This window comes from Strix aluco, chromosome 1 (genome assembly GCF_031877795.1).
Source record: "Strix aluco isolate bStrAlu1 chromosome 1, bStrAlu1.hap1, whole genome shotgun sequence".
Lineage (NCBI taxonomy): Eukaryota > Metazoa > Chordata > Aves > Strigiformes > Strigidae > Strix > Strix aluco.
In genome coordinates, this window is record NC_133931.1 from 113,483,983 (window position 1) to 113,505,850 (window position 21,868).

General features: G+C 38.8%; 1 protein-coding gene across 4 annotated transcripts in view; it reads left to right on the forward strand.

Moving 5' to 3' along the window:
• The first annotated feature begins 3,161 nt into the window (after positions 1–3,161).
• Positions 3,162–21,868, forward strand: part of UBE3C (ubiquitin protein ligase E3C) — an 84,671-nt gene continuing 65,964 nt past the window's right edge. For 2 of the 4 annotated variants that reach the window (XM_074831682.1, XM_074831697.1), the window contains exons 1-6: positions 3,162–3,666; positions 14,374–14,427; positions 17,173–17,247; positions 17,939–18,085; positions 18,845–18,960; positions 20,852–21,009. In XM_074831682.1, the coding sequence (XP_074687783.1) occupies positions 3,601–3,666; positions 14,374–14,427; positions 17,173–17,247; positions 17,939–18,085; positions 18,845–18,960; positions 20,852–21,009 (616 nt within the window). In that variant the 5' untranslated portion in view covers positions 3,162–3,600. Of the gene's footprint in view, positions 3,667–14,373; positions 14,440–17,172; positions 17,248–17,938; positions 18,086–18,844; positions 18,961–20,851; positions 21,010–21,868 lie in introns of those variants that run through there. The other 2 variants (XM_074831691.1, XM_074831702.1) reach the window with 2 other exon arrangements.

Here is a 21,868-nt window from a genome sequence, read left to right on the forward strand (position 1 = left end):
TGGGAAGGAGTTATTTTCTCTTATTATTGCTACCTCAACAAATCTTCATTCTTGGTTTTTCCTCTGCTCAGTACCAGAGGGTCAACAAGCTACATTTAGAAGATAGCTTTGCTCTGAGTCACTCAGTGAAAAAGGAAAAACAAGATCTTACAATAGCCAGATATGTACCACAAAATTTCTCCGGTCCTTTGGTACTGAGAGGCAGGCCCAGGAGAGAATCTATAGATAAGTTTCTCTGGAATGTGGATTGAATCACATTTTACCCAGGTTTTCAACAAATGTGACTATCTTTGTGTTGCTGTTTTAATTTCTGTGGTGTGCATTTACAAGAAAAAGAAGGTATTTGCACACCCTCAGAAAACTTGATTGCGGGGAGTGAAGAAAATGTAGAGTAATGACACCTTTTTAAGAGACTGTGTCTGATTAACAATTGGACTTCTGCAGTCCAGCTGTACCTGGAAGCAATATGTACATATGCCTGCAGAGGGAAAAAGGAACAATCAAAGGGCAGAGAACTGTGATTAGGAGAACGCAAAAAATATTGTGGAATGTGCAATAAGAAGGAGATGAGAAAGATGGGAAACTGTGTATGGAGCTAATTTCATTGCAACAGGTGAGGCAGGTGGGTGTTAACACAGCATACACACAAGAGCAATATTCCTAGATCCTTGAGTATACGTTTGTCAGGGCCCTGAATGCACCAAAAGGACTTAATTGCCCTGACCGGCTTCAGCCGGGACCCCCACTCACTCACCCCACTGTTCATCGGTCCATCTAAGTTCAGGAGTATCTGTCTCCAGCCCTGCCTCCTCGATGGACCTTGGACCTACGCGTAGCACTGTCTTCTGCTTGTGGCTGGACCCTCTGGACTCATCCCCTTGCCCTGCCTGGAGCTGTCGGTGGACCCTGTAACCATTGTCAGGCTCTGCTCACTGTGTCTGGAGCCTGTGGGATTATGTCTTGATCGGGAAGGACATGGCTTGTGCTGGGGTTGTGCTCGGCGCCCACTTGTTTTCCTTCATGGAGCAGCCCTGCTCTTGCTGCTCCTTGAGAATATTAAACCAGTCTCTGCTCTGACTTTTTGACTAAGTGACACTGAGTTTTCTGACTTTTTTATATTTTCTCCACTGTGATATAAATGCACATTTTGTCCTAAAAGATAAATATAAAAATAAAACACATTTACAGTTTCTTTTATGCTTCCAAAAATTCACTGTATTCAAGATAAGAACCACTCAGCTTATTCTGTTATATAAGTTTTCATTTAATAAAATTACACCTAGAGTGGCCTCTAGGGGCACATGCAAATCACTAAGACTTCTCAGACAAACATTCATCAGTTGAGCCCATGTCATTTACCAACTACTTCTTCAGAAGGTAACAGCCAGGGTCAGCAGAGGATCTTGTGTCCTTCTGACATTGGAGCTGGAACCTGTCAAACGTGTATCAGCCCAAAACCTGCTTCACAGAGACCCTGCTCTCTGCAGTTTCATGTTTCTTTGGCTTCTTACGTGAAGAGGGATTGAATCCCCTAAAATGGCTTTGCTACTGATAAAAATTTGGCACAAACTCATGACCTAACAGGTCGCTTCTGTGCTAATGAAAATCAATTAATTAACTGCTAGGGACACCTAGACTAGTCCTTTTCTGTATGAGACTTACAAAGTTCATCAAGGCTTAAGTCCACTTGAAAAGAATGCTGTCATGCTTAGAAAAAAACTTGCTATCATTCCCATATAGAGCATTGTGATATTATATCAGCAACACTACATGTTGAAACTATGAACAAACATTTAATGTGGCATTTCACAATGCCCTAAACCTCAACTGCATTCGTAAACACTATTTATAAGAGACCAGGCTTGCTCATACTGAAACTATGTTATCTCGGAAAATGCAGGGCTAATGTTTACTCTTGCCAAGCACTTGTTCCCTTATGAAAAGTCTGAAATTTGAAAATTTAGACTCTTCTGAATCATCCAAATCCAAGGAAATCTCAATAAATATTTCATTTGTCAGTCAGTTTGGCGATAGTTAAATGGCATTGTGTTCTTGGTATGAACAGCTGGAAGGGCTATAGTTAAATGGCATGGTGTTCTCCATATGAGCAGCTGGAAGCGCATATGTTGTCTCCTGACATGGATCCTTGCCATTTGTTTGTTGTGATACGCCGATGTGAGAGTTCACAAGTTAGGGCTCAATCAAATTTCCACTGAAGGAAATGAAAGCTGGATTTGGCCACCCATATTTATTTAACACCTCATAGCTGCAGACTGAATAAGTGCTTTTTGTTATTGCTGTTGTTGGTATCACCTCTGTATCTGGAAGGACGCAATGAAAGCACTGTAAAATGGAGAACAGGCTAAGAAATATAAAATAAAGGAGCCTCAAGTGTAGTTTCACCATTCAGGTCTGCTGCTTTTATATGACAGCCTTTTTCTCTTTCCATTCTTCGTTGAGTGTTGAGGCCCCGATCCTGTGCGGAGCCCACTTGCATTGGGGACTCTCTCAAGTGGATTTTCACATCTGTGTAAGCACGAGAGCCTGTACTTGGGTGTTCAGTGTTTGGTCTTCACACTGGTCATGAAGCCTTTGCAATGGGGCAATGTCTATCAGAAGCTTATCCTACAAAAAGGACAAGTAATATATGTATATAACGTGCTTTATCACAGACCACCGACTCAGCGGTGGAGTCCTGTGCCCAGGTCAAGCTGGCTCCTCAGCTTCAGACTCCATCCTCAGTGCTGGGGTGGAGGTGGTACCACAGTTCTGAGCCCAGCTCCAAAACCTCCTGCACACCCACACAAAGCTCCTATTTAAAGTGGGGTAGGCTTTTTAGATGAAACTGCTGTAGTTAGGACAAACCCGACACCGGTCAGGCCTGTGAGAAAGCTGCCTCCCACGGGCAGGGCGACGACCCCGTCGTTAGGCCCGGGCAGGACGGCGGCAGGCCCGGGCAGGGATGAGGGCTCGGGGGGGCTAGCAGGGCGGCCGGGGGACAGGGCGGCCGGGGGACAGGGGGCCGCCCCCCGCCGCCGCTGCGGTGGGGCCGCCGCAGCCCGAGGCGCGGCCTCGCAGGGGCCGAGGGGCGGCGCGCGCGGGCGGCGCGTCCCCGGCGGCTGCGGGCGGCGCGCGCGCCGCCGCGGCGGCCGATCGTCGGGATCGCGCCAGGGAGGCTGCGGGCGGCGGCCATCTTCTTTCCACAGCCGGCTGCTCCCCCAGTGCAAGTGAAGCAGCCCCGCCAGCCCCCTCCTCCGCTCCCTCCCTCCTCCTCCCTCCCACCACACTCAGCCGTCGCCGCCGGTCAGAAAGGGGGCGACCGGGGAAGCGAAGGCCGCGGGCCGGGGAAGGCGGGGGAGGGGGGGCAGCCGCCGTGAGGGGAGCAGCCGCCGTGAGGGGAGCAGCCCCGCGGGGGCGGGCGGCGGGGGCGGTGCGGGGCTCGCTGGCGGCGGGCGGGCGGGCCGCGGGGTGCCAGCCCGGGGGTTTGTGCCTCCCCGGGGCCGGCGGCGGCCCCTCCGCTCGCCCACTGCCGGCCGGCGCCCCCTCTGCGGGGTCAGCTCGGGGGGCCGGACCCCGCTCTAGATGGGATAAGCTGTAAACATGTTTAGCTTTGAAGGGGATTTCAAAACAAGGCCCAAGGTGTCTCTCGGAGGAGCGAGTAGGAAGGTAAGAAACGGCGCCTGTCTGTCTCCGCGTTTGTGTCCGTGTCGGTTTCCCTCGCCCCCCGCCTGCCTTGCCTTCTTGTATTAGCCTTATTTTTACTGTTGGGCCTTCAAAAATGGGAGCACCTATGACTAAGGTTTAATTCAGGGGAAAAAAATCCTCCCTTCATGACGATGTGTTTACCTCTGATCTCCTTGGCTCTGTGTTGGCTTTTTTTTTGTTTTGGTTTGTTTTTTTTTTTTTTTTTTTAATCAGGCCACACACACCCTCCGAGGCTTCTAGTGTAGTAAGAATTGTGGGAAGCGAGGAAATGTCTCCTTAGCGCTTCCCCCCTGCAAGCAATCCGGTTTGTTGCGGCTGGTAGCACCTCCCGAGCAGTTGTCTCTAGGGCTCCCGGGGTGAAGGAGGGAAGGACTCGGAGACCTCTTGTCATTTCTCTCCAAAGGGAAAGTCATGCGTGGGCCCGCCTCGCCGGAGGGATGGGGGGGAAACAGCCTTACACAACTCGAGATCAATGCAAATTACTGGGAGAGGCTTCATCCACGTGAGTGAGGGTTGCAGGGTCACCGGTTTAGCTTTTCAGTCAATTTGTCGTGTGCAGGGTGAGTAGCAGTTAATTGTCTGCTGTACCAGACTATTGAATCTCCTTGTATTTATTGATGGAAAAGAAGCAGAACGGTTTATTTAGATCTTGCTGATTGGACAGCATAGTCAAATGTTTAGTCAAGCACTGAAGGACATAGAACTACTGAAGAACGAGAGAAAGGACAAAGTGTTTTTAGAAGTGGCCTGAGTTGTAAGGGTCGCTTTAATTCCCTGCTAAAATACTGATTCCCCATGTAGTCATTGGACATGATTGTGTGGTAAGCTAATGAGTGTTTTCATTAGTATTTTTGTATCTTAATGGGGGGGGTAAAAATAAGTCTTAAGTTTTTGTTACTGTGCACTGTAAGCAAGTTCAGTTCTCAAACTTTTAAGGTTTGGCAGTACTATTAGGAAACTTGTACTAAAATACTGCACTATGTGATATAAAGATCACAGTGAAGTTTGCATTTTGGTGTGTTGTCTTACATAGAACTGTATTTAAATAGTGCAGCTTTTCATCTGAATCGTCTTCTGTTTATCTTAAGACATTTCTGCTCATTAGACTACATACAATGGCATTACATGAGTCAGAAATATCATAAATATTCCTCAGTTGAAGTAGGAATTGACAGAACATGCCCTGGTCCTCAGCTGTACACTTTAGGTACTTTGCAACTTTTGACACTGACTTGCTAATAGTGTTAACTTGCAGGACATGTTTCCTTCTACAGAAGTAAACAACTGTCATAATAACATATCTTCTTTTACACCTACTGATTTCTTTGTGAAAATTCAGCAGAATTCTATCTATTTTAATTATATGTGACAAATGTATTAATGTTCTACAGGTATCAATTTCCAAGGTCAAATATTAAAAGGTAAAGGAAGTGAAACTGAAATTGATACATAACCTTCGCTCTGTCCGATACAGAGGTTGTATTTTGTGATCAGATTGATACCGACTGGTCCCCAGATTTCGTGACTTTAGTTTGGTACACTGAAGTGCTTGTGCTGTATCAATGCAAATCAGTTAGTCGCAGCTTTGTATGGACATTGTAGAATGCCCTTAAAATAGGTGCTTGTTTTCAGAAGCTATGTACAGTACTAATGAAGGAACGTATTTAAGCAGTACTAAGAATTACTTCTAAAAATGCTTTTTACCTGAACTTTTATGTAAACATACTGCAGCAGAGATTGGTGTGGCAAGTGTTTATGCTGGTTCCATGAGCTTCTCATTATCTCATGTCACTGGCTCCTTGTGATCATGTTTCTCATACCTATAGGCTTCAGTTTTACAGAAGGCTAAATTGTAAAATGCTTCCTTTCAGCTTTTTGTGCATATGGGAAAAAAACTTGTTCTTTGACAAGCCCCCTTGCCCTCCCAAATGTGTATCATTTTAGAGAGATCCAGTGTATAGTTCCAACCTGCACTTCTGTGATGCCCTATTAACTGGATGCGTAGTACTGCCTGTTTTGATTTCTGTAGTGAAGTAAAACACAACTCAGAAATACTGGTAGAATCTGTATACAGGCTGCTTAATGCTAAGAATAATTCTCTACCCAATTTGGGGAAGTTTCCCAAACGTTGTTGCACCTGTATGGCTACATTAGCAAAACCCTGTCAGGGTCTCCAGTTTGAGGAGCTGGTCAGTGCTGAAGTTGCCAGCAGAGTCTTCCTGAGCTGGATACAACTACACCAAAATAAGTGATCAGCGAAGCTGACTATTAAAAATACGGTTTTGTGAATATAACTGCAGCTGGAAACAGTGACTGTGTTGGTCACGGGTCACATGTGCTGATACGCTGTCTGACATCGCCAGGTGTGTCTGGTGTTTCCTTAGGCCTCGCGAGGGGTTGACTTCAGTAAGTCCCATCAGTATAGGCACAATGATAAAAATATAGCTGGGGACTTGTGACATTGTGGCAGTTAGAAAGGTACTGAATCTAGTGTGCTTTCTCATCACATTTTTGAATTATAAAAGCAGAGAGCTTCAGGTTTGTTTTTACGCTGTGTGCAGCTTAGGTTCATCTGCATTATGATGGTCTGAATTGCGAATGCTGTAGGGAGGCGCTTCAACCAAGCCTTTTCTGGCAAAAAAGTAGTCTTTAAGTATCACTTACTTTTGTTAAAATCTTGGTTTGCAAAATCAATGTTCTTGAAATGATATCCCTGTGACTAATCCTTCCAGAGTATTATTGTAACATTTTAGTATTGCATTGTATGTAGTGTAAAAATATAAATGGTATTGTCAGTGTTTGGACTCTATATCTGCTTTCAAAAATCTGCTGATTCATTTGGACTATTTGCGTTAGTTGTACATGTGTTTGGGGGTGTAGATACTGTGGTTTTTTTACAGTGTGGTAGGTTAATTTTTGTGGATTTTTTTTTTCCTAAATATTTGGGGTTGCTTTATGCCACCTTTAAAACATGATCCCCTGCTTTATGAGGCTCTTCAAAAGATATTTTCAGATTTAGTTTTACTTGTAACTGGCAAAACATATTTTTTTACTTCTGAAGTAAAATAGCCTCCAAAAATGAATACTGTTACTGTAGTTCAATATGGGAATGTCTTGAATTACTCATGGACTTTTTGTATAGGACAGGAATTGTTGCTGAAAAGGCTGTGGCTGCAGAAGTTCTGTGGTGTGTCTGACAGGAAAAAAGAGGTGCGTCTGAAGAGTTGGTTGGGGGTGCAGTTCAGATTGAACTAACCCAACTGAACTGTGCAGTGGACCAAAACAGCCAGTCCTTCACCTGGGTGGTTCCCACCGCATCCTCGTGTCCTGTGTAGTGAACATATTTCTTCAAGGTGGAGTGTCACCATGCCTTCTGGTGGCAGCTGGCAGGTTTCACTAATTTTCTCACGAAGTTGGGACTCTTGTTGTCATAGTGCAGAATCTGTTTAACCATGTCAGCTTGAATTGGTACAGTCAGGCCTAGAGTTCCTTTATTAATTTCACAGAATCGTCTAAGTTGGAAAAGACCTTGAAGATCATCCAGTCCAACCATTAACCTAACATTGACAGTTCCCAACTACACCATATCCCTAAGCGCTATGTCAGCCCGACTCTTAAACACCTCCAGGGATGGGGACTCCACCACCTCCCTGGGCAGCCCATTCCAACGCCTAACAACCCGTTCTGTAAAAAAATGTTTCCTAATATCCAGTCTAAACCTTCCCTGGCGCAACTTGAGGCCATTCCCTCTTGTCCTATCGCTTGTTACTTGGTTAAAGAGACTCATCCCCCGCTCTCTGCAACCTCCTTTCAGGTAGCTGTAGAGGGCAATGACGTCTCCCCTCAGCCTCCTCTTCTCCAGACTAAACAACCCCAGTTCCCTCAGCCGCTCCTCGTACGACATGTGCTCCCGACCCTTCACCAGCTTCGTTGCCCTTCTCTGGACACGCTCGAGTAATTCGATGTCCTTTTTGTAGTGAGGGGCCCAAAACTGAACACAGTAATCGAGGTGTGGCCTCCCCAGTGCCGAGTACAGGGGTAAGATCACTTCCCTGTCCCTGCTGGCCACGCTATTTCTGGTTTCCTAGGTGTTAAGAAAAATATGAGGTACCAGTCCTTCAGTACATCCATGCAGGGGGATCCCCATGCCTGTGGCGAAATGTGCAAGGGACTCTTGTTTAGGTTGTGAAATGTATTAATGATATCTTGTGAGCCTTTAACAGGAAAAATGGTTAAAAGGCTATTAATAAGTCATGTTTACAGTATCACCTGAGATAAGTAAATCCCAAGACTGTTTAATATATTGTTAAATTATAATACAGTATGAGATGGTTTTAAAAAAATCTTCCTTTTCAGGAATTGCAGATGAGTTAGCACTGTCGTGAAAGTGAAACCAACTTCAGAGAGTTTCTTTTTGGCTTTTTGTTTTGTTTTCATTGAAGACAAATAGTGATGATTCCATCTGTATTTTAAAAAGTTTCTGTAATTTCTTTTAAGATGGACATTTTGGATAATTAAAGATACACAATTTACAAAGTTTGTTTATATTTTTAGTAGTTACTCATATGTTTTCTTAAATTAATAGCATAACATTAAACAATAGATTGCTGTATATTTTCTTTCTGCTCTCAGCTGAAGTGCAGAGGTAGAACTCCAGAAGCACCTTGTTTGCTCTTTGTTGTCTGTATTCTATGCATCAACTAACTTCTTGTGGAATAAAAATTAATGATTTAAAACAGTAGGCTGTAAAACTGCCAGTGTATGTAGAGATCTGCACAGGTTGGGATTGCTTATGGTGATAGATGTCTGTAGGATTAAAGCAACGATGGAACAGATTTAAAAAATAGTTTTGTTTCTCTCTGATTGAGGGAAGTTGTTAATAATTTCAGAAAGGAATAATTACTGTTTCATTGTAATTTATTTGATCATCCACCAGATCACAATGGAAGTGAAATGATGCTAGGGATTTATAATACAGGATTTCTGGGTTACAATTACAAATTTACAATTTATTTTTGAATGGTGGGAAAGAATTGCACTGCTTTGCTCCATAAGACCTTTGTCCCATAAGGCACATGGCGTATATACTTATGCAAGTACATACCTCTTTCTGAGTCAGACCTGTGTTTTGTCCAGAACATTGAAATGTCAAAGCCTAAGTCTTGAAATACTCTTCGTATTTGAGATCTGTGGTGTGGAAATATGATGAGACCATCATGTCATAAAATAATTACTGTTTGTCAGTAGGAAACTATATAATTAATGCATACTACATTCTTGTGGATCTTTTCCCTCTTGGTGACATTTAAAATTCTCATTTGAAAGGAAGCTACGAATGATGGAGTTGTAGTTAGCTGACAGCAGTGATTACGCTGTTATTTTCAGTTATGTGCTATTTTCTCAAATTTAAAGCAAAAATTTCTGCTTTTATAGTTATGTTTTTTCCCAGCTTGTTTCTGAGAAAATGAAAAGTCACTCAACTATGACGATGTGTACAATATACATCTTAAAAACCGTAATAGAGACAAACTGAAAGTAAATTTAAAAGCAACTTACTTGCATTTCATTTGGCCTCTAGAGCCTCCAGTCAAGTCCTAGTTCCACTGTGCGTGGCTTTGTAGATACTGTGGAAAAAGTGGTTCCAGATGCTCCCTATGTCCTACAGCAAAACTAGAGCTAAAATGCTGAGACGTTTTCTAGCAAGCACTGTGACATTGATTTCAGTGAGGTCAGGCTTTCCCTGGCCAAATGCCTCTTCCTGGGCATATTTTAAGTATTTTAAAATGCCTTCTTCTGGAAGATGGTCTTCACTATGTATAAACTTGACCATGGTGCAAATAATCAGAGATACGAAGAGTCACAAACTGTTTTAAAACAGAATTTTTCAAGCTGCTGAACATGTTTTTACTCAAGCTGGCTGAGCTGCATATCCAATGGAATTTAAATTGTCGAGGTTTAGTTCAAGACTTTGAGTCTTTTGAAATGCTAATTTCTTTTAATATTCAGAAAAAAACAATTGAAATGGAGTTTATCTTGTCTAAAATAATGTTGGGAACTAGAAACATTGTTGAGAATCACTTTGGAGGGGGATGTCTCCTAGTCTCCACCTTTGTTCTCTACAAATAAAAGCTACAAAATCTTCCTTTTAGTTGTTGGACTTATTAAATACTTGTGTTACAAGAAATTTTATTCTATAAATTGCTTAGGTCACGTCATTTGCTTTGGGAGTTGTTACCGATTTTTATGTGGTTCAGGTGAAGTCATGTTCCTCATTTTAAGGAAAAAGATGCAAGTTCCTGGGTTTTGTGGATGAAAAGCAGCCAAGATTTTATGATTGTCCACGAAACTTAAAAGATCAATTGCTTATTTGTTTTTCCTTGAAAATTTTCTAAAAGTCATGCCTTGTACTTTGCATGATCTATTCTAATGTTAAATAGAATAGCATTCTCAACTAAAGAAAGAAAATAAACTCTTGTGGTTTACAAATAAATCTCAAACATTTATTAATAATACATATTTTTTTGTGTCAACATATTTTTGTTATTTTTTAAAAAAATGTGCTCAGTATTTAGACAGTACCTGAAAGTAATTACTCAGTTTCACCTTTGCATCTAGCATATTTAGGTTTTAAATCTACTTGTGTGGAACTAAGATAGCTTGATTAACATGACTGTCCAGGTGTGTTCAATTTCAGATTTTAAGAGTCAACAAATACTAAAAGTATTTGAAAAAAATTAATTACATATATATGTTTTTTTATGAACCTGAATTTTGAGCCAAGAAGGCTGAAAGTTTATTATCGCTGTCAATGCAAAGTGTTAAAATACAGGACAAAAAGAATCATAATTCATATATTTGTTTATGTTATTCAGTCTTTGTCTAGAATATATAAAGGCTAGGAGTTGTGTAAACATACTTTTACAAGAAAATAGTGTATTTCAGCAAAATCGGGACAATAAAGCAGTTTTAACTGGATTTTTTTTTTTCATTATGTATTCAGTTGGAGTTTTTGAAAGCACTGACATTGATATTGTTACATTGTCGGAGGCGACTGTTCTCTGGTCTGTTACAGCAGTGGTGTGACTTTGAACTTTGCTGTGATGAATAATATGGTACATAGCAGTTTTATCCTGATGTATAAATTAACATTTCAAATATTCCTGAACATTTCTTAGATGGTAGTCACAAGCTTTCCTTTCTGTATACTGTCTTCCATCTGCTTCCTTGTTTTCATTTTTCTCCCTTCTGTCTTACTCTTTTGAGTCATCATCCATAATGTCACATTGTGTTTTGCTGTCACATACTGCTTCTTTGCTTTCTTGTTTATTTGTGTCATGCCTCACACATATATATATATATATATATATGGTGAAGAAAACCTCAAATCAGACTTTTCATGGGCCTACAGCTTGTGTGCTAGAGCCTGAGGTTGGCTGTCTTCACCAGTATCTTGTGTGAGAGGAAGGAGCAGACAGGAAAGGGACTGCTAGTAATATAGTAAATGTTGCATGAAACACACAGTGTTTTGCACTTTGGAGGTCAAGCTCCTGAAGAAAGAAGACTACGTCATAGAAAGTGTCTGGAATTTGATTCAGTAAATGGCTTTTTGCTCCTTTTGAGTTAGGGTTGAAGGTATCAAGACAAGCTGATGCTTCAGTCCTCCTAAAATGTCTCACTGCCTACCTTGATAGATAGACTTGATACCTGACATCTGCCTGTCTGGCAGGTGAAGAAAGAAGGTATCGTGGCCATCACAGAAGCAAGGCAAGGAAGATGGGGAGTAGGAATGAGCTATGTGTGATCTTTGGAAGTTACTGTCAGATGATCTGGCACTATGAGTAGTTCTGGCTGTAGGTAGGCAGGAAGAGGTGGTGAAACAGTGGCTGTAGGTGTCAGTGGTCATGTGACTGTATAGATGGGAGTTGTGAAATGTGCATCACCTATTGTAACGCCGTTGTCATTCACAACTAGCCACAGAGCAACAGCTACTAAGTTTAACTCTTTCTCACTCTGCTGTTTATTAAAAGGCAAGGCAGGGGGGATTTCAGAGATGACTCTGCAGTTCGCCGTCTTTAAGAAATAATTTTGTTAGAATGCCCTTTGTAGATGAAGATTATTTCATAGTTCTTTTCATCTCTTTCCCACAGCAGTTTTTTTCTATTGCATATGTACTGTTACATTTTAATTTCTGAAGAGCCAGTGTATTCCAGTTGGGTTGAATAACTGAAGGAGATGTATTTTTCTTGCATTTAATTTAAATATATTCTTTAGTCATAGTTATGATTCCATTCCTTTATGTTTCTGACCCATGTGTGTCTTGTGAACAAGAACAGTAATATTATTTGACCCACAATTTTTTAAAGATGGGATGTACTTGCCTGAATATTTTATTCTTTGTCTCAAGGCAGTTCTTCTATTGTATTTAATTATGCTTTAATAGGTTGGTGTTTTTCTTTACAAATACTCAAAGCAAGTATGTGGCTGACTAAAATCTTCAAGTTTTGTTATTTTTTCAAAGTCTATTGGTTTAAAGAATGCTTGCTTCAAAGAGACCCAATTCCTGATCAATGCAAAGCTGATACACTAAGTGAGAATACACTGCCTATTTGTATCTTCCCTCTATCTCCAAATACTTAAATTATTTGGTTCTGATAAGCCCTCTGGCCGCTTATTTTTCCTTTATCTACTAATCACTTGCATTTACTGTGTTTGTATGTTTTTGTACCATTCTCCTTTCCACTCACATGTAACAATTTGTCTTCCCTTTTCTGTATGTTCTTTTGCTGCTTCTTTCAATCCCTTCTGAAGTGTAAGGACAAATTCAACAACGTTGTTTCTAAGCAGAAATGTTCTCTGCATGGCGCTCCCTGCAGAATGAAACTCTCCAAGCACATTGAAGAGATGTCACTGATCACTTCTAAATAGGAACATTTTACTAACTTCTTTATTGCATTAGGTATCAGCTGTTGAAAAAGAAATGATCTATTAAAAGATGTCCTGAACCTTTAAGCCATCTGTGGATTATTTCTTAATTTAGAACATTTATTGTCTTTTTTGTGTGTGTGAGGTCAGAATGTCTTGCCTCACGTTTACAAAGCAGACCTGGACCCTTTCCTGGTCCTTGAGTGGAGATACATCAGCTTATGTATGGATTTTGGTATGATTTGTTTGTACTGTGTTTAACACATGGAAAAAACCCTGTCTTTAGAGGGCAATAGCTGTAGTTAGTGGTGTCTTTGGCCATAAATACTGTCTTTAGAGGAAAAGATGGTTAACCTTCTTGTGGGTTTTTTTCTTTATGCTTGCTCCAGTGAATGATCTGAAATACAAACCCAATTTTAAATTCCTTTTTTGCATCTATGTTTTTCTTTTTTCATTCTCTCTTGGTGGTCTGCGTTAAAGTATTTTCCATCCTAAAGAAACTGGGAGAATCACAGTCTTGCTTCCTCTATTGTCAAAAAAGAAATGCAGTAGATTTTTTGTGTCTGCATATAGACATTGAAAATATTCCAACACAGTTGTTCTAGATGTGGTTAAATATTTTATAGACATTTGTTTGCCAACTTCAATTTTATTTTTATGTATTCAGATATAATGCATTTTCAACTTGAGTGTGTTTTATTTCTTAACTTATCTAGACTAATAAGCAAGGGCATAGGGAGAAAAAGGAAGTAGTAATATGTGTCATAGAGGAAAAAAAAAAAAAGAAAATAGTTTCCTTAAATCTATTGTCTGTTTTAGACTGGATTTGGGAAGGTGCCAGGGTACTTTCAACTCTTACTGTCTGCAGTGGGAGCTGAATACTCTGCATCAAAAAGGAATTATTCTGTGTATTTCCTTGGAAACTACACAGAACCCATCTAGTGAGAGATTCTTGCAAATAAAGCTTTGTTTATATCTATGTGTACTGATTTAAGATTGTGGTTTAAAAGCTAATGCACAGGTTTTCTGTTGTAATGGTATTGTTCTTTAGAGGCCTCATGAATACTTTAGTATTTTCTTTTTCTCTGTTGGACAGATCACTGTCCTGAAAGTTTCGGTTTGTAGCCTTAGTTTGAGTGAAGAGTTCAAAATTTTAAAGGAAAAAATTCCTACCATTTATGTTATATAAGTCTGTTTTGACATCTTTTCCAGACAAGTTTTGAGGAAAAGGATAAGTAAATATAAGAGCTTAATGCTTTTTTGCAAGTTAGACAAAAGCATGGGGCTTTTGAACAGTATGTGATTACTTTGAACATGCCACAACTGGCTGTATGCACCTGGGCCAATGTCTTAGGTATGCCCCAAGCAAGGAAAACACTCAATAAACATTTGGTACTACCTGGTAGGACTGGGACCCTTTTATGTTTCAGCTCCCCCATTTGTAAATGGGTGACGTTTGTTATTGGGATGCTGAGAACACAAACCTGGACAGGCATCAGCACAGTTTGTTGCAATTTTCCTGTCCCTTTTCTTTTTACATGGCTGCCCTCTGTTGCTATGCTTTTGAGAGAGCTGCATTACATGTATGTGTAGGCATGGAAAATGATTAACACCTACTTTTCTTCAATGTTTTACCTATTGCATGTTATGAACAAACTCCAAAGTGAAGTCTAGATTAAGTATCATGAACACATTTGAATCATGTTTGAATGAAAATGCAATAGTATCTTTATTTGTGCCTTGTAGGAAGAAAAAGCTTCTCTCCTGCATCGTACTCAGGAAGAAAGGAGAAAACGAGAGGTAAAGTAGACTGTAAGCATTTGCATGCACAATGGATTTTTCTTTGTAGTAACATTTACAGTCCAGAGTACTTCTGCTGCAGTCGTACTTAGTTCAGGAATGGCTTGTTTCGGTTTGCAGGTTCTATACAGTTTTCCAGTGTACTGGAATTGACCCCAGAAGTGATTTTCATCTCAAAAGAAGGTAGTTAAGCATTCACTGGGTGCAAGGCGAATTTTTCCTTTTCTTTTGGTGTTCATTGGATCTAGTCCTTGTGGAGAAAAGATAGGTATTTGGCTAGTAAATTGCGTTGTTTGCCTTGCCCATAATCTATTATTGTGGATTGATCTCTGCAATCTGTCTTCTGCTCCTGGTTCTGCTGTGGTTTCTTGGATGACCTTCAGTAATTCACTTCCCCAGTGTGTGCCTCAGTTCTGTGAAGGTAAAATCAGAACAGTGATACTTGAATGTATCCTAAAACGCTTTGAAACCACCTAATAATTGAGGAGCAATGAGAAGCTGTGGTGTGAGGCTTTAGGAAACCTTAATACTGGTTTGTAGTAGAAGCTTACTGACATGGATAATTCAGTCTGGAATAATGCGAAGGAGGAATAAGCATTGAAGGGAAAACCCACCAGTTTTAAAACATGGATATATGTGGCAATATGAAAACAAAATTTAGTAGTATGGAATGAAAATGGATATATTTTGCATTTTTTTTTCCCCTTTGAAAAAAATTTTGGTCTTAAAAATTATTTAAGAAGTGTAACTATGTAGGTTTCATGCTGGTCAAGAAAACAGAACTGTTTGGCCCTTAAAGATGTGTTTGACCCTTGCTAGATTAAATACAAGTTCTGCAGTGGCTCCTCTGTTTTTGAGGACAGTTACTGCTTTTTTTTTCTTTCCAACCTGGCTGTATAATTATGGACCAAGTTTAAGCATGAAGTTACGAGGATTTCACCAGATATTTTGGAATGCTGTGTTATGAATCAAATTTATGATCAGTGAGTCCTTACCAACATATGCAAAAAGATTGTTTTGTGCTTCATAACCTTTTGGCTGTATATTGTAATAACCCATTCATTTGCTTAATTCTGTCTGCTGCAAAGCTAATGCAGAATCATATACTCATATCTGTGTATGTACTCACATACAGTGATTTTCTGTGGCATGTAGGGGATTCTCAAAAAATGAATGACTCCTCTGAGAATAAAATCAGTTATGGCTTTTAAAAAAATGCCTGTAGCAGTATCTTAGCAGTGACCTCAGACTTAAAACCTTTGCAACTGTGGGTTGCTAATTGACAATTATGTATTCTAGGATAAAACCTGTATCTAGAGGAAAGGAGAACATACCTACTTTTTAGTCGAGCATTACATTATGATTATCAAGAGACAGTGCCTCTCTGTAATGGAAACTCTCTCCTGCTTGCCCCCGTACTTTGCACTTTTACTGTTAGATACTTCGGAGAGAAAAATACCCTTTGACATATCAAAATTTTGATTTTGGTCCACACTCTAGAAGTAGTTAGTGTCTTTCAAGTATATACTTACTCAGAGAAAGTGCTTTAGGAGCAGGGGTTTCCAAGAAAAACAAAATAAACGTTGGATAGCAATTTCATCTGGCGTTTCTCTGGTTAGTTCACATTAAGTTCTTAAGTTGGATGTGTCTTTATGGGACAATAAAGTAGAAATTTTAAGAATAAGCTGGACATGGTGCTGGGCCATCTTGTCTAGACTGTGCTTTTGCCAAGAAAGGTTGGACCAGATGATCCTTGTGGTCTCTTCCAACCTGGTATTCTATGATGAAATCTATAAAAAATTTCTCAAAGCTGGTTTCTCTGATTTTTTTTTTTTACTCCTGATCTTTGTACTTTCCCTTCCTCAACCACTGCTTTGTAGGTCTAGGTTAGTGAGCAGCTATTTTATTTACTTCCCTCTTTCATCCCCTAAGAAACTATATGGGCATTATTAAAAACCTAATTACAGTAGCCACTTCCCTTAGATATTTATTGTGATGGAATGTGCTGGGGGTGTTGTCAGGGGACTGAGTGCTCTTTCCATAGTACCTTAAGCAAGCTGGCTTTCAGTTCCTCAGAAAGTGAGCCATTGTAAAGGGGTGATTTTAACTACTTTTTCTAGCTACTGAGGAAGACGACATAAAATGACTCACTTTATATGTCTGGTTTGAAGGAGGGAGCAAGAATTTGTATTAATTTCCATATTGTGCTCCTGGGCTTAAAGCATTAAGCCTCATTTTCCTTTTGACAGCAGTATTTTTAAATAATTTTGTGTGTGATTTCCCCATATCTAAGCTGTACCAGCCTTGTAATACTGATATATTACTTGAATGGAAACAAATAAGCAGGTCTTCAGTGTTAGCTGATCTGTGCAGAAGGAGGAATGATGTAATTGAATTTGATGAATTGAATTGAATTTGATGAATTCTTCAACATTTTAGTATTAAGACTTTGTCTAATGAAATACAAATGTGTTTATTTTGATTTCTGTAGTATTACATACCTGTTGAGTATTAAAAATTCTTTTGCAGTACTTTAATGCTAAATTTACACTTAAAAACATGAAAAGTTTTCTCCCTGGTTTATGTGTATTGGATGCAAACCTTCAAACACTTTATTTTACTAATGATTAGTGCTTAATTTTAATTTTAAAAAATCCCTTTTGAATACAAATATATTTGATAAAATGGTAGAAATTAGCATCAGTTTCACAATGTTGATTTCAATTTTTTTGGTTTGTTTTACAGGAAGAAAGGCGGAGGCTGAAAAATGCAATAATAATCCAGTCATTTGTAAGAGGGTACAGAGACAGAAAACACCAAGTAAGCATTTATTTATTTGTTTATTTATTTAGAAAGACATAACCCATTATTGCTGAAAATGAGACTTTCCAGCAGTAAGTAATTCCACTGAAAAATCCTCACCTTTTTGAGTATTGTCTGTGCCCACAAAGTGGAAATTCTTTTTCCTTCTTGACATTTTCCTTTGAACCTCAATATTTTAGTAGATGGACATTTATTCCACAAAGCATGTCTGTGACAGTGGACTTCAATGGGATTACACAATGGTTTTTTGAGCTGACACAGCAAATTAAACCAGTTAGGTATTAGCAGCTTTCACACACCAGTGGAGCTTTTTTTCCCCTAATATGGTTAAGGTGGTAGTTTGAGTCAAAAAGATGTTCTTTCGAAGCTGCTGTTGAGTAGATTATTCTAAGAAATGGCTGTATCTGTTTAAATTCACTAGTATTTATTGGGTAAACTAGATGAAAATATTTGATGTGATATTCTTTACTTGAAAAGCAACAGATTTGTTGCAATGTGTACTTTCTGACTTACAGAAGGCAGTTATGGCTTTATGATATTGTGTGTATGTTTTGATCTCTTTAAGAAATATGTATTGTATCCATTTTACTGCTTTGGATGGGAAGCTAAAATGAAGTTTTTAAAATTTTATGTTTCTAGTTTAAATCATAACCATTATTGATACATAGATGCATGTCTTATTTTTAAGTACTCTATCCAAAGAAGTGAATTTGATCGGTGTGCTGATTTGGCCCAGTCTGGAGGAACTTTTTCCACTGCTAATGGAGCTAATTTGACTCTTTTAGTTCGTCAGTTACTCTTTTTCTATAGACAGAATGAGGATTCTAAGCGTTTGGTGAGTACTGTTACATACTTTGATCCATACTACTTTTGTTTCATGCACTTTTGAAGTACTCTTTCACATAAAAGATTTTGAAGGGATGCAAAACCAGCTTTGACCACTTTAGTAAATTCATTTAAGAATTCTGGCTTTTGCTGGCCTGCACTCTGCTGTTTTTGGTTTAGACAGAATAACCTAAAATTACATTTTATATTTGCACACACATGCAGATACACAAAATCTGTGAAATGAAGCCTTGAAAAATCCTGTGTATATTATTCACAGTAATTTATTAAAATTAATATACTTCTATTAGAATTTAATTTTTAAACAATATTTTCTACTTAGCCCTCTGGTCATTCCTAAGGTATTTGGGTTGGTTTTTTTCCTCACGGGTTAATAATGCTGGCATATCAATTGTGAAGTTGCTGCAAACTTCCCAAATGTACGAGTAAGTATGGTTCATAGCAGGTATTACTAATGGACATTAAAGAATTATGCCGATTTTAAAACAAAAACTTAACAGATAAATGTGTTGCAAGAGTAAAGTTATTTGTAAATGTAATTCAGTCTTAACTTTGAAAGTTCAGTACTAGCAATCGTGTATCTTATGTTGTGTAACAATTTTTTTTTCTCAGCTGAACAGTATTGTCTTTCTTTGTGTTTTGTAAGTCCTCCAAAGGTATCCAAAACAGGATTGAAATATTATCTGTGTTGCAATAAATAATATAACTACTTGTTATAGACAGTAAACTTGTGCATATCTTTTCCTAGGTATGGATGTGTCAGAATTTAATCAAACAGAGTTCTCAGTTTGTTAAGCAATTGGATGGTCCAGACAGACTTACTTGCTTATTCCAAATAAAAAGACTGTTGGGGCTGTGTTGCAGGTAAATACTTTTTTCTATGTGCTATCATATAAAAAGGTTCAGAAATTATGTTGGGCACTTGTTTGTTTCTTTTTGCAGCAGGTGAAGTATTAAATGTAAGTTTATTTTATGGAAAGGACTCTTTATGTTAAATATATGTGTAAGCAGGCCATGGTATAGGATCTCATTCCTATGTAAGAACAATGAAATGTTCTTAAGCTCCACTGACTTTCAAGTTCAACATGTGCTTAAAGGATGCCCTGCCTAGGGATAGGCTTAAGTATGTTCTTAACTGTTTGCATATAGCGATATCATTAGCAATATTTGTGTAAACCAAAAGGTTTTCTTGGGAAGTGATGGTGATTAGAAGATACCATCTGAGTTAGACTAATGTTCCAGTGATATACTTTGGATATATTTTGTTTTAAAACTAAAATTATTTCAGACGCCTTTCTTCACACTTTATTTTGAATTTAAGGGATGTTAAGCAGCTACATTATTGGCTTCAGCAGTACATCTATTATTTGTAGTGGAGGATCCCAGGAGGATCACAGGAAGGTACATCTATCAGGGTGACTTGAATAGCTGGCAGCTAAAGCTTAGTTTTAGAAAACAATATATTTGCTCTTCTCGGTAATAGTTACACTCTCCAGAGCTTTAAAGTAATTTTTTTTTTTTCCTTTTAATGTTGAGGCTTTTTTTAGAAAATTGTTTAATTCAAGTCACTGAACTTTATGTTCTTGTAATTGTGTATATTGTATGTATAATAAACGGTGACACCTGATACTAAAGACCTGAGTGGTGAGCTTGGAAGTTCAGGTACAGTGGAACACACCTGTGGTGTTACTGGGTTGAATTGTACATTTTCACTACAGTTGAAATTGTTGTTTTGTAAAAGCAGCTTTTAGCATTCCCACTCTCCCTTTCTGACTGGGTGATGTGGGAAAACAAAAGGAGTGGAAGGGCTGGTCCTGCCTATACATACAGGGAGAATGGAGGAAGAAGCTTTTCTTAACTTTACCTTGCTAGCATAGAGATGCATGTCTGTACTTGCTTTCTGAGCTACTTTAATTTTCTGCAAAACCCCAGAAAGTGAGCAGTGAGGCAGGTAGCCAAAAAAAGTGTTTCCTGTGAGAAATAAGTTCAGATTCTTGAGAACCTGTAGCTTTTGATGCTATGGTAAAAAGGTGACTGTGTAACATCATAGCAAAAAATGGTAGGTTTTTTTTCTGTTTAGTGAAATGTCTTACTATGGTGTCAAAATAAGTTTTGCTGATAGGTCCAGTCTTCCTGAATGTCTGGGAAAGAAAGCACATTGTTAGGGCAACATGCCTATATACATCTCATACTAACAAATCTTTTAATTCTAAACAGGCTCTTAATTTTCACCATTTCTGTGGTTACTGGTAGTTGTTCCATAAGCAACTTGCTAAAAGGATGGGAATGGTTGTATTTTTCATATTTCAGTCTGTAATCAAAGGCATATTGTTTTAGTTATGCATATGACGTTCCCCAGCATTTTTTCCCAGCCCATATTGCCTTGGGGCTTTCATGGCTTTACTTTTAATATGGGTAGTAATACATGTTGGAAAAACATGTATTATTCTTTGCTTCTCCTCCAGTTTGTGCAGTAGACCTCCAAACTTTCAAGTCACTGAAAGCAAGAATTTAATAGGATTTAAAGATAGAGTGCCGTATTTATAGAAACCCTAAAATCATGAATTATTATTATAAAGGTGCCAACAAAAAGATGTAGCTAAACTACTGAGAACACTTGGAAACCAGGTAGAAATAAGTTATTTTAATGTGAATGTGAAAGGTTTTGTGCAATTTTATTTTTCAGTGTACATATGCCTGTGGTGAAATAAGAGAAATACCTTGTTGAATAATTTTGATTTCGTTTCATTTATAGGCTATTGCAAAATTGTAACGATGACAGTCTGAATGTTGCACTTCCTATGAGAATGCTTGAGGTATTTTCATCTGAGAATACGTATTTGCCTGTTTTACAAGATGTCAGCTATGTGACATCATTAATTGAACAAATTTTGCACTACATGATTCAAAAAGGTGAGTAGCTAGGAACTAGGAGTTCTGGGAAGTACTCAAAAATGGAACAGAACATGTAGTACCTGAAGACCATGCTGTGTAATCACATTTTTGCCTTGTTACCACAGACATGATGAATTAAGTGCTGCATACACTAACCTATGCATTACATGGATATTTTGCTTGTAATGAGATCACTGCTTGAGAAAGTATTGTTTGATTTCTTTGGAAATTCTGTTTATAAATTGAATATTCTACCAAGTTTCTTATACAGACTTTTACCACAGATTTTGAGAGTAGGTGGATATCTAAGCTTTAGTTGTGTGAAAGTTGGGCATTGTGTTGCAGTACTGCTCTCTGTAACTGCTAATGTTCATTGTTATCACAAATTGGCATTGCTTTTCATCCTGCTAACGCTGGGGACACCTTAGCAAAGATTTGGTGACCTAGCTTTTATTTCCCTCGTACCATCATGAGCAAAGCTGTTTGCTAAACTGCAATGAGTTACACCAGTGCAAACATTCTGAAAGTTAATGAATTGTGTAGTTAGCACCAAAATTATGTTTTGTCTCAGAGAAACTTTATTACTCTGGGAATGTGGGGAAAAAAATAATTTGGCTTTCTGATACTGTAGCTTGAGTTTGCAAGACTTGCAGATGGGGAGAAAAGACAAAAACATTATGAAATAAATATCTTGGATCCAGTTTCATTGGTATAAAGCACAAAAAGAGCACCTTCCACTTTGTTAATTGGTGGAATAATTCTGTGTAAGTTTTAAAGTACATTCAGTGCACTCTAGGCTATCTTACCCTGTTACTGAGGATTTGGTTTTAACTACTACATGTTGAAGTCACTGTGAGGAAAAAAAAGTTACTGTTAT